Below are 13,256 nucleotides of genomic sequence, written 5' to 3'. Positions count from 1 at the left end.
CTAGACACCATTTAGAGCACAGAGCCACATCCATTTTTAGAGAGAACTGCAAACGTCCACCATGAAACACCACCCACCCATCTTCTGTAAAAGTAAACTCCCTCATAGAACAGAGCAGCATTGAGGATCCCTGAACAGTTTTGAACATGTTTTAGAGAGGAAACCTGCTGGTTTGAGCATCCTGTAGGAAAGTCCTTCTGTCATGGTGGATGGAGAGGTAGTTGTGTATGTTTGGCAAGTCATTCCTACTGTCCCAGGCATCCAGCACACCTTCTTGGCATTCCATGAACACCACTGATAATGGTCAGCCACTCTCTAAAGAGGTTGCACAATGATGCGAACAGCTAAGGATAAACATGGTGTTTAAGAGTTAAATGTTCTGAAAGGTTGTTAACCTAGTTGGCTGCATAATCAGTGCTTCAAAGTCACGCCCTCTTGATATTCCAGGCCTGTGTGGACATCTAACGTTACTCACAACACACACACACACACACACACACACACCTAGTGACTGAACCAGTTTCCCTGCCTGACCCTATTCACCCACAGCCATACATAACACTGACAACAGTACACATTGACCTCTCCTGATGAGATGACTGACTGCTGGAAAAGACTCCAGTTCAGTTTGATTTGACCCTCTCTTTCTCTTCTTTTCTGTCTGTTCATCTCTGCAAGCCTGGGTCTGCTTCTCTCCTTCTATCCATATTCACAACAGCCATATCCTTCTTAGTCTCACCCCCCCCCCCTCTCGACAGCAGGCTGATCTGTGGCCTGAGGGTTCCGAGGGGGACCGAGGGAGGGAGGCTGGAGGGAAAGAGGAAGGAACATGAAAGGAGGGAGAGAGCGAGGGGAGGGAGGGGTGGATGAGAGCAACGCCAGGGAGTGAGGCAATGATCTGGCCGTTCCTGCTGTCAAGGGAAGGCAAAAGAGAGAAAGAGGGAGAAAGAAACGGTCCTTATTAACGTGGCTATGGGGTATTCTCTATTCGGCCATTCCTTTCTCCCTCCCTCTCTTTCTATCACTAAACATTCTCCACTACTCGCCTACACACACGAAGCACATAAATAAGACAGCCCACTGAAGCAGATAGACAAACATACATACAACAATCCAAAGACACACACACACACACTCACAGTAAATCGTGCAGTGTCCCTGGGGTGGGAAGAGGGCATTATGGCTGGGGGTATCCATCATGTCCCTGTGTGTTCTACAGTGATACAGGCTGGGGGTATCCATCATGTCCCTGTGTGTTCTACAGTGATACAGGCTGGGGGTATCCATCATGTCCCTGTGTGTTCTACAGTGATACAGGCTGGGGTATCTATCATGACCCTGTGTGTTCTACAGTGATACAGGCTGGGGGTATCCATCATGTCCCTGTGTGTTCTACAGTGATACAGGCTGGGGGTATCCATCATGTCCCTGTGTGTTCTACAGTGATACAGGCTGGGGTATCCATCATGTCCCTGTGTGTTCTACAGTGATACAGGCTGGGGGTATCCATCATGTCCCTGTGTGTTCTACAGTGATACAGGCTGGGGGTATCCATCATGTCCCTGTGTGTTCTACAGTGATACAGGCTGGGAGATAATAAAGCATGCAGCACACTACTACTATTTTTATCATAGGTACACTTCAAATGTGAGAGACGGAATCTAAAACAAAAATCCAGAAAATCACATTGTATGATTTTTAAGTAATTAATTTGCATTTTATTGCATGACATAAGTATTTGATACATCAGAAAAGCAGAACTTAATATTTGGTACAGAAACCTTTGTTTGCAATTACAGAGATCATACGTTTCCTGTAGGTCTTGACCAGGTTTGCACACACTGCAGCAGGGATTTTGGCCCACTCCTCCATACAGACCTTCTCCAGATCCTTCAGGTTTCGGGGCTGTTGCTGGGCAATACGGACTTTCAGCTCCCCTCCAAAGATTTTCTATTGGGTTCAGGTCTAGAGACTGGCTAGGCCACTCCAGGACCTTGAGATGCTTCTTACGGAGCCACTCCTTAGTTGCCCTGGCTGTGTGTTTCGGGTCGTTGTCATGCTGGAAGACCCAGCCACGACCCATCTTCAATGCTCTTACTGAGGGAAGGAGGTTGTTGGCCAAGATCTCGCGATACATGGCCCCATCCATCCTCCCCTCAATACGGTGCAGTCGTCCTGTCCCCTTTGCAGAAAAGCATCCACAAAGAATGATGTTTCCACCTCCATGCTTCACGGTTGGGATGGTGTTCTTGGGGTTGTCCTCATCCTTCTTCCTCCAAACACGGCGAGTGGAGTTTAAACCAAAAAACTATATTTTTGTCTCATCAGACCACATGACCTTCTCCCATTCCTCCTTTGGATCATCCAGATGGTCATTGGCAAACTTCAGACGGGCCTGGACATGCGATGGCTTGAGCAGGGGGACCTTGCGTGCGCTGCAGGATTTTTAATCCATGACGGCGTAGTGTGTTACTAATGGTTTTCTTTGAGACTGTGGTCCCAGCTCTCTTCAGGTCATTGACCAGGTCCTGCCGTGTAGTTCTGGGCTGTGTTCTACAGTGATACAGGCTGGGGTATCCATCATGTCCCTGTGTGTTCTACAGTGATACAGGCTGGGGGTATCCATCATGTCCCTGTGTGTTCTACAGTGATACAGGCTGGGGGTATCCATCATGTCCCTGTGTGTTCTACAGTGATACAGGCTGGGGGTATCCATCATGTCCCTGTGTGTTCTACAGTGATACAGGCTGGGGGTATCCATCATGTCCCTGTGTGTTCTACAGTGATACAGGCTGGGGGTATCCATCATGTCCCTGTGTGTTCTACAGTGATACAGGCTGGGGGTATCCATCATGTCCCTGTGTGTTCTACAGTGATACAGGCTGGGGTATCTATCATGACCCTGTGTGTTCTACAGTGATACAGGCTGGGGGGTATCCATCATGTCCCTGTGTGTTCTACAGTGATACAGGCTGGGGGTATCCATCATGTCCCTGTGTGTTCTACAGTGATACAGGCTGGGGTATCCATCATGTCCCTGTGTGTTCTACAGTGATACAGGCTGGGGGTATCCATCATGTCCCTGTGTGTTCTACAGTGATACAGGCTGGGGTATCTATCATGACCCTGTGTGTTCTACAGTGATACAGGCTGGGGGTATCCATCATGTCCCTGTGTGTTCTACAGTGATACAGGCTGGGGTATCTATCATGACCCTGTGTGTTCTACAGTGATACAGGCTGGGGTATCCATCATGTCCCTGTGTGTTCTACAGTGATACAGGCTGGGGGTATCCATCATGTCCCTGTGTGTTCTACAGTGATACAGGCTGGGGGTATCCATCATGTCCCTGTGTGTTCTACAGTGATACAGGCTGGGGGTATCCATCATGTCCCTGTGTGTTCTACAGTGATACAGGCTGGGGGTATCCATCATGTCCCTGTGTGTTCTACAGTGATACAGGCTGGGGGTATCCATCATGTCCCTGTGTGTTCTACAGTGATACAGGCTGGGGGTATCCATCATGTCCCTGTGTGTTCTACAGTGATACAGGCTGGGAGATAATAAAGCATGCAGCACACTACTACTATTTTTATCATAGGTACACTTCAAATGTGAGAGACGGAATCTAAAACAAAAATCCAGAAAATCACATTGTATGATTTTTAAGTAATTAATTTGCATTTTATTGCATGACATAAGTATTTGATACATCAGAAAAGCAGAACTTAATATTTGGTACAGAAACCTTTGTTTGCAATTACAGAGATCATACGTTTCCTGTAGGTCTTGACCAGGTTTGCACACACTGCAGCAGGGATTTTGGCCCACTCCTCCATACAGACCTTCTCCAGATCCTTCAGGTTTCGGGGGCTGTTGCTGGGCAATACGGACTTTCAGCTCCCTCCAAAGATTTTCTATTGGGTTCAGGTCTAGAGACTGGCTAGGCCACTCCAGGACCTTGAGATGCTTCTTACGGAGCCACTCCTTAGTTGCCCTGGCTGTGTGTTTCGGGTCGTTGTCATGCTGGAAGACCCAGCCACGACCCATCTTCAATGCTCTTACTGAGGGAAGGAGGTTGTTGGCCAAGATCTCGCGATACATGGCCCCATCCATCCTCCCCTCAATACGGTGCAGTCGTCCTGTCCCCTTTGCAGAAAAGCATCCACAAAGAATGATGTTTCCACCTCCATGCTTCACGGTTGGGATGGTGTTCTTGGGGTTGTCCTCATCCTTCTTCCTCCAAACACGGCGAGTGGAGTTTAAACCAAAAAACTATATTTTTGTCTCATCAGACCACATGACCTTCTCCCATTCCTCCTTTGGATCATCCAGATGGTCATTGGCAAACTTCAGACGGGCCTGGACATGCGATGGCTTGAGCAGGGGGACCTTGCGTGCGCTGCAGGATTTTTAATCCATGACGGCGTAGTGTGTTACTAATGGTTTTCTTTGAGACTGTGGTCCCAGCTCTCTTCAGGTCATTGACCAGGTCCTGCCGTGTAGTTCTGGGCTGATCCCTCACCTTCCTCATGATCATTGATGCCCCACGAGGTGAGATCTTGCATGGAGCCCCAGACCGAGGGTGATTGACCGTCATCTTGAACTTCTTCAATTTTCTAATAATTGCGCCAACAGTTGTTGCCTTCTCACCAAGCTGCTTGCCTATTGTCCTGTAGCCCATCCCAGCCTTGTGCAGGTCTACAATGTTATCCCTGATGTCCTTACAGAGCTCTCTGGTCTTGGCCATTGTGAAGAGGTTGAAGTCTGTTTGATTGAGTGTGTGGACGGGTGTCTTTTATACAGGTAACGAGTTCAAACAGGTGCAGTTGATACAGGTAATGAGTGGAGAACAGGAGGGCTTCTTAAAGAAAAACTAACAGGTCTGTGAGAGCCGGAATTCTTACTGGTTGGTAGGTGATCAAATACTCATGTCTTGCAATAAAATGCAAATTATTTACTTAAAAATCATACAATGTGATTTTCTGGATTTTTGTTTTAGATTCCGTCTCTCACAGTTGAAGTGTACCTATGATAAAAATTACAGACCTCTACATGCTTTGTAAGTAGGAAAACCTGCAAAATCGGCAGTGTATTAAATACTTGTTCTCCCCACTGTAAATCATCTCTTCTCTCCTCACTGTCCGGAGAGGGTCAGGCTAGCCACCATGACCACCGCAGATACACATTAAAACACTATGGAAATAGATGAGACAACCACAGTGACTAGGGGAGGATTGTAGAACAGGGAGTGTTTATGTTATGTAGAGGTTTCCAGAACATATAGCAGGGATTTCTGGAGGCAGTTTATCCACTACAGGACAAAAGCATTTGACTTAAATCCATGACCCCATTCGCTCTAACACCTTTTCAGAATTCTAGTCTGGTGTGTTCTCACACTGGCCTTTACGGACGGACCACCCAGGGCTGTGTGTGTGTGTGTGTGTGTATGTGTGAAGCTGCTGACCAGCAGAGCCGGGCTGAGGCAGACAAAGGAGTGGGCTCATTCTGGACCCAGGCCCTGGTCAATGGAGCTCTGATCCAGAGCCAGCCAGCAACACTTGGCCAAACCTACACCCCAACCACACTACACAGGCCCAGTCAGAGAGACAGGACTCACTGCCAGATGCATCGTCTTTGCCTCTCCCTCTCTGTGGCTCTGGCATGTCAAAATCCCTGACAGTTTAAACACCACCACTGTGTGGGCAGTTTCCATTTCTACTAAATCTAGGCCTCAGCTTTTTCCAGATGCGGTGGCCATTTTAAAAAGGTGTCTGTCCACCTGTCTAACTATTCATCCCAATCTGATGTCTTAACTCCTGTCTCTCTCTGTTGCCGTACTCTCTACATACCCTCTGGGCATCTCCCCTAATCTGTAATCCTAATCCGTGTTATGCAGAAGTGATGGATAAACAAACAGAACAAAGGGAGAGCCAATAGAGGAGTGTGTGACCCGTGGGTGCTAATGCCGCAAGCGGATGGGGTAAAGGTGAGCTGATCGGCAGCAGTGGACTTTGATCCTGTGTTTTCGGGGTAAACTCAATATTGGCCTTGGGTGAATTCCAGTTCCATAGAGAACAGGCTTAGACTGCAGCAGTGTCGAAAAATTATAACCGGCCTTCACCCAACCTGCTAACCCACATTCCACCAGGTCAGGACGACCCCCTCCCCCAGATCCCATGACCGTCTCTGGGGCCAACACACTACTGAGAGAGACAAGGAGAGGAGGAGAGATTCATTTAGAAGGAGAGAATGAGACTGTCAGTGATCAGACTCCAGAAAAACCCGGCTGGGGCCTGAGTGGGTGCAGAGGCTGAGAGGCTGGAGCTGGCAGTCAATAAGAGAACCGGGACACTGCAGAAACGGAGGCTGAGAGAAATAAAATCCTGTAAAAAGCAGGACTGTCTCCCTGCATCAGCGCAGCTCCAGGGCATGTGTGTCAGCAGGGGTCCAGGACAACATTTTGTGAACGTGCTCGGTCAGCCTAATGATCACTCAGACTGTGGCCGAGACCCCGGCCTGTATGGACAGACCCCAGGCTATAGGAGGCACACCAGACACGTTGTCTGTCTGTCTACACACCCGATAGGGTCACTACTAGACTCACAAGGTTCACACACACTGTGTGTTGCCCGAGTGAGCCCACATCTGGCTGCCACTAACTCAGGGTTCCCCAAACTCGGGACCCCAAGGGGTGCACGTTTTGTTTTTTGCCCTAGCACTACACAGCTGACTCAAATAATCAACCAAAACATGCACCCCTTGGGGTACCGAGGACCAAGTTTGGGAAACGCTGCACTAACTCATTAAAGCCCACTGTTAATCATTGACCTACCTGATGCATTCATTTTTACCACACTCAAGCCCTTATGTTGGCCAGTGGGAGAAGCACAGCGCTTGCTAAAATATGCACTTAACACTCATCCACAGACCACTTTTGGTGTGTGTGTGTAGATCTGCTGTAGTGTGCAGGTGCTTACACAGACAGAGATGCCGCCTGCCCAGCAACAAACCATTCTGAAATCCCTGACCGTGGAGAGCTGAGACAGACTCTGAGCATTTTGGTAGAATGTTGACTCACTTAGTTTCTGGACAGGAAACACACACCCAGTTTGAACTGTTAATATACAGTTCGTCGAACAGTCCCTTTTCCACGGTCTTATCCTAAATCCTCCATCTCACACACAGAGAACGGGAGAATCAAATCTCTCTGTATTCCTATTAATAGAGCCATAGTATTGAGAGCAATGGGTGTCCCAGTTCCAGAAACACATACAGAGCACAGAACTAACCACCATACCCAGTCACCTGAGCAGGGAAGCAGCACATTGAGTCACTACCTCAGGTGACTGACTCCACCATGGACTCTGCCTCTGATCTGAGTCACAAATGGAGGCGACTGGCTGGGATAAACCTCTCACCCCTCAGACAACATGAATCAGCTTTTAAATATAATCCATCTACATTTTGCCAGACCTTTTAAAATAGGCCTAAGCTCATTTCAGTGGAAAAACATTTATAGTCCCTACCAGTGAATTACATGACTTGCTTGTCTGATCAGACCGTATCAGAAAGGCCTATTTGAATAAGATCATCAGTGTTAGTCAATGATACTGTGTATTTGAATGAGCCTGTTATAAAACAGTGTTTGTAGAAAGGTCCAGTCAGTGCTGACATGCGGTAGGCAGACTAGAGTGCAGAGCGTTGGCACTGTTGATCCTGATGAGATAGCCAGGAGGGGGCTATTTGGGGAGAGAGGGGTTTTGCATATGTTTCTTGCAGAGCAATATAGCATGATGAGGCTTGTGCCTGTAGGGGAGTGACTGCATCAGCCAAGATGATGAGCGGGGGAGTGGACATGATTGACCTCTCAGCTTTCCTTAAATGATGGTGGTGGTATCACTGTTGGTTCAGAGTAAGATTGCATTCTGACCTTTGACCTAACTAATACTGTGTACCATGCAGGGTTGTTTCTGGATCAAAACGGGCTTAAGGTAGTGGGTGTGGCAGGGGGTGTGGTAGATCGTTGCCACAGCTGAATTGTTTGGAACATTTTAGAGGTCCCCATATTGGTGTTGTATAGCTTATTTTAGCATTGTAAGCCAAATTCCTGCAATTCTACACATTTCCCCATGGAGCCGAGAGAAAATGTTGCTGTTTTAAAGCCAATTCTCTGCAATGCTATGCATTTTGCCATTGCTAATGCAGTGTACTTCTGCTAAAACATCTAATCTACATTTTCAATTCTCCCTGACTATCTAGCTTTTATTTTGATGATTGTTAGTTCTCAAAGATTCAATTATTTTAAAATATATAGGTCCATAATCTTTTCTATATACATTATATAGTTGCGTTTAGTCGTTTCAGTTTACACTGAAAGAGTTTTTCTGTCCCAATTTAATTAAATCTTTTACACAGTTTGGACTTAGGTGACCCGGAAAAACGCTTAGGTGGCCTGCCCAAGGATTTCAACGGCAGAACAATCCCTGTCATGGATTAATACTATACATTGGCCATTATGGATAAGGTACCTCTGTTCCTGAAAGGTCATATCATCAGTGTTTGCTAGATAGAACACAGCGCATCAGACAGCTGTACTGGAGCCACAATAAATCTTAATCTTATCCTCCATTTGATAATATCTGGAATGTGATTACACCTAACCATAACAAATTTTAGAACGTGGTACCAAAATGTGTAATTCTTGAAAAGGCACACAATTTGATAATCTAAAACGCACCTTGAAGGAACCTCACTGATGAGGTGAGCCTTGCTTCGCCTGTTTATGCATGCCGTTAATATGGCTGCATTTTGTCCAGTCTTGTTATTTTGAATCCTCTACCCTGCATTTACTCAGAGCAAAATAAGCTACGGCTTGTATCTAGAAAGTCAGTAAAACTGAAAGTCGTAAACAAAACATCCAAGGCTGTGACCTTTTTAAAAAGCTTTTATCGAATTAGCTTATCGACGCGTTCCGACATGTTACCTTGCATGTTAATAGTTTTTGGAGCCGATATTTGAGCCGGAACAGGAGACAAGAGACTTTTTGTTTTGTTTTTCTTTAGGGCCTTCTGTGCTCGCTCCCCCTCCCGAAGCCTGCCCTTCTTCCAGAGTTGAGGAAGATCACGGGTCCTCACTCCCATACTAATATGAGGGAGATCCAAGACGAGCTGCCCAGCAGGGGTTTATCTCTCTCCCTACTCTCCACCTCTACCTGTGGAGGGGTTCTGCTTTTCAAAGAGGAGAGGAACTTATCTATGAGCTTCTTCCCTGCTGGGCAGAAACTGATAAGGCATTCACCCTACTTCCTGGCACACTGCCTGAGCTGCTCTCACACAGGTACACAAGTGTGAAGCCACAGAGCAGACGTATAGTGGTATGTATGTCACATTGAAATATTGATAAAGCGTGCGGAATAATGCAAGAGTCCTTGCAGAACGGGTTGCCCATAGGGCAAATGAAAAAATATAGGTATGAGTCACAGACACACACAAAGGCACAGGGTAGACAGCACATACCTGTATACAGAATCTCCCACATGGGAAATCATTCCATCAATATAACAGACTCTCAGAACAATGCAGAAACACACAGACATACACATTATCTTTCAAATAGGCCTACACGCACAGCCATGTTTCCAGGCTTGGTTAAACCAGGTTTGCATAGTGTGTACAGTCAGTACTCTGGTTATGAATAACCTACGATCAGGCAAAATCCCAAATCCTGCAGTTAACATAAATCTTACAGTGAGGCCCAAGGTCCTCAATAGCACTCATCTGTTCGATAGCTAGGAGGACTTGTCAAAAACCTCTGAAGCATAGTACTGCATTACTAACAGGCAACGTCCACATATTGAAAGCAAGCCAGATAAGTATGCCTACTCTCTTAAGTCTCACATAACATTCACTTCCTGTCTTTACACGTCATCCTCGGGTGCCCCCTCCTCCTGCAGACCCCAGCCCTGTCCCACTATAATGAAATGCAGTGCGGCAGACAAACAAGCGTCTGTGGCCCGGCTTCTCCACAGCACAGCCCCATACATTACACCAGAAGACAGCTCGTCAGGTAAGCAAGTATTCAGCGGTCGCCGAGGGAACCGCACGCTGCAGCCTTGACTACCCTGGCAGCCTTTACCTGAACCAGACTGGAAAAACTGCCGCCCTTCACGGCCGGCCTCGTCTGGTTTAAACAAACGAGAAGGGCAGACTGTGCCCAGGAGGGGGATAGGGGAGGTTGTTTTCGTGTGTCTGAGGAGGAGAGCGCTGATGCGGAATAGCAGCTAAGACAGACAGACGCTCCCTGGGCTCAGAGTAGCAGGCCCTGCTCCTGTGTGTAGCTCAGAGGGGGAGACAGGCAGCACAGCAGGCCTCTGACAGAGCACATTTTTATGGGAGTGTCTGCCGGAATGTGCGCTGCTGCGGGCACTGTGCTCACGATTTTCCAGAGAACACGGTCGCGGTTCTGCTTATGTTCAGTTCCCCCTGAATGCTAGCCAGAACACCCAGAAAGAGTTTACATGAATATGTAAGAAATTGTTTTATTTTGGAGTCTACATTTCAATCCAAGGCAAGGGTTGTCAATTTAATCTACATCCTGTTGGACAACAATAACAAGGGCCTTGTTCTCGCACAACGGGGAGTATGAGGAGTTCAAACCCATGGGCGTGCAGTGCACACACAAGTATCGGCATCTCTGATGTCTGGTAATGTTCTCCATCGTCTCTCACCAGACGCTCCATCTATCGACCCAAATAGATAACACCCACTTACAGCGGTCGACTCCACAAGGCCTTCCAATGCCCATTAGACAAATTATAAACTCGCCCCCGGCATCACTAGGCTATAGAGGGTAGGAAATGCCTATGCATCGTTCTATCACCACAAAAAGGTGACCCCACCTACATCCTCCACTAGAGTAATGCAATGTGCATTCAGGTAGCTTAGTGGTTAAGAGCGTTGTGCCAGTAACCGAAAGGTCGCTGGTTCTAATCCCCGAGTCGACTAGGTGAAAAATCTGTCTATATGCCCTTGAGCAAGGCACTTAACCCTGATTGCTCCTGTAAGTCGCTCTGGATAAGAGCGTCTGCTAAAATGTAAACGCACTCTGGCAGCAAAAGTAACAGACATCAAATGACAAGAAGAGGGACCGCATGAGAATATGTGATTATTATAGCCTTGGCCTATCCCGTGTGCAAAAACAAGTGGGGACAGGGATTGGATGGTTCAGCTTGAATGACAAGAGTGTACATGTGCCATAAAGCTAGTGTTGTTTCCGTTGGCAGCATAAATAACATGAGACAACGACTGACAGGAACAACATGCTGCAGAACATGTGTTACTGCAGTACTGAATGACAAGAGACGAAACAGACAAGACCACGATAATACAGTCACTGTTTTCTATTACACTCGCTAGCCTATGCGTGCACACACACAAAGCCCTCACAGATGGATGTTGTGATAGACATTGAGTGGACTTTTAAAAGTCTTGCCAATTTCACTGAACGTGTGAGGCATGGCTCTGTTCCCTTGGAGTTTTAAATCTTCCACACCCTTATCCGGAGTAGGGTGTGTGAGCTGCTAGCAAACACTGGATTTTGATAAGACACTATTGTAACTGAACAACTCCAAATTATTGTTCCAACCAGAAAACAGCATCCTGAAAAACCAAGACGCTTAGCTTGACTTGAGTCAAATTGACACTGATACAAATTACACAAAGTAGTTTTGGCTTTGAAATTGGCGATGGTAACGTATCACTTGATTATTTCTGGATTTAGGGAGAACTGAAACTAGATGGTTAACCTTTGAAATCACGAACATACTCATTAATCTCGCTAGCTAGCTTCGTTAACGGAAATTAACAATTTGGGCTAACATAGTAAGGTAGATTTAACAATGCAATGGAGAAAAAGTTCATCTTTATTGACCAACAAACTAGTTCATCATAATTGATCGTTGTATGCCATAAATCACAATCTGATACTGACTGGTCTGATGTTTGGCTGATGGCAATGTTAACCACATTACCGTCTTTGATAACGTAGCTAGCCAGACGTTAACGCAGCGAGCTAATACGGGCTTGTTTGTGGTGAAAACAGGAAACGCTTCGTTCAAGCATTCAAATCTGTGAAAATCCAACGTGGCAAATGTGAAATTAAAATCAGATAATTTAAACGTCTAATTAGCTAGCTAACATAGCTAGTTGGTAAACCTAATTAGCTAGCTAGCTAACGGTTCATCAAATCAAAAAGCAAGTTAGCTAACGTTACTAGTCTTTCACATCCACACAGACAGGTAACGTGCTATCTAGCTAATGTTAGTTAGCCTACCTGACCGGGCATCACAAATCATTAACAAACACGCTAAAGAAAATTGTATTGAAAATTGAATGTATAATACACAAACAGAAGCAGGTGACTGCGAATTCAAATGCTTGGTTGCAAATATTTTTTCCCTTACCTTGTCCAGACAGTTCACTTTTTCCGTGGGGTACACGATTGTGCCACATCTGCCACACGACGGATTCATGTTTGAGGAATGCTGTCTAGCTGGATAAATTAGACGATTAAAAAAATATCTGTCGAGTAAAAGTGTTCTTCCCTAACAATACGGGTCGAGTTTGATGGCTGGATTGATCAAATCCCAGAGATTGTTGTCGTTATAATCGCACAGCTGGCTGTCAGTACACGAACCAGACACGTAAAGCGCGGGCACGGCGCCTCTCTTTCCAATGCCGCGCTCCCGAGGAGAAAGGAAAGAGGGCGGTCCCACGGGGAGATGCTTCATTTCAGAGGCGACGTTCATAATTGGAAAAATCTCGTGATCAGATATCAATCTATGGAGATCCATCAGCGTATACTATATTTGATATTTGTATTATTTTAAATTATACTGAAATCCAACGCAAATAGCAATACTCAATGCTTTTTAGTTGATTCGATGGAATGCGGAACTAGATTTATCACACCACCGTCACTAGTTACCACATCCACAAAGTCATAAACCCCGCCCATTTCTACAATTTATCTTCCTAAAATTTGATTTTAAACCTAACCCCAACCTTAACCCTAAACGTAAACCCACTGCTAACCTTATGTCTAACCATAATCTTGAATTAAGACCAAAAAGCTAAATTGTGTTTTTATTCATTTTTTTCGATATAGTTAATATTTACTTTGTGGCTGTGCTATCTAGTTGAAACGACCATCACCGTGGAACAAGCGCACGACAAACTCGTCAACATGACACAGAA

The 13,256-nt window shown here is 46.0% G+C and overlaps 1 protein-coding gene across 1 annotated transcript in view; it reads right to left on the bottom strand.

The window, feature by feature from the left end:
- Positions 1 to 12,739, bottom strand: part of LOC121569623 (LIM and SH3 domain protein 1) — a 34,350-nt gene extending 21,611 nt beyond the window's left edge. Inside the window, exon 1 of the mRNA XM_041880732.2 lies at positions 12,464 to 12,739. Coding sequence (XP_041736666.1) covers positions 12,464 to 12,532 — 69 coding nt within the window. The 5' untranslated portion in view covers positions 12,533 to 12,739. The remainder of the gene's footprint in view (positions 1 to 12,463) is intronic.
- Positions 12,740 to 13,256: the final 517 nt, after the last annotated feature.

Source organism: Coregonus clupeaformis, chromosome 35 (assembly GCF_020615455.1).
Source record: "Coregonus clupeaformis isolate EN_2021a chromosome 35, ASM2061545v1, whole genome shotgun sequence".
NCBI classification, from domain to species: Eukaryota; Metazoa; Chordata; class Actinopteri; order Salmoniformes; family Salmonidae; genus Coregonus; species Coregonus clupeaformis.
Note: the sequence above shows the minus strand (reverse complement) of the source record. Positions and strands in the feature narration are given on the sequence as shown.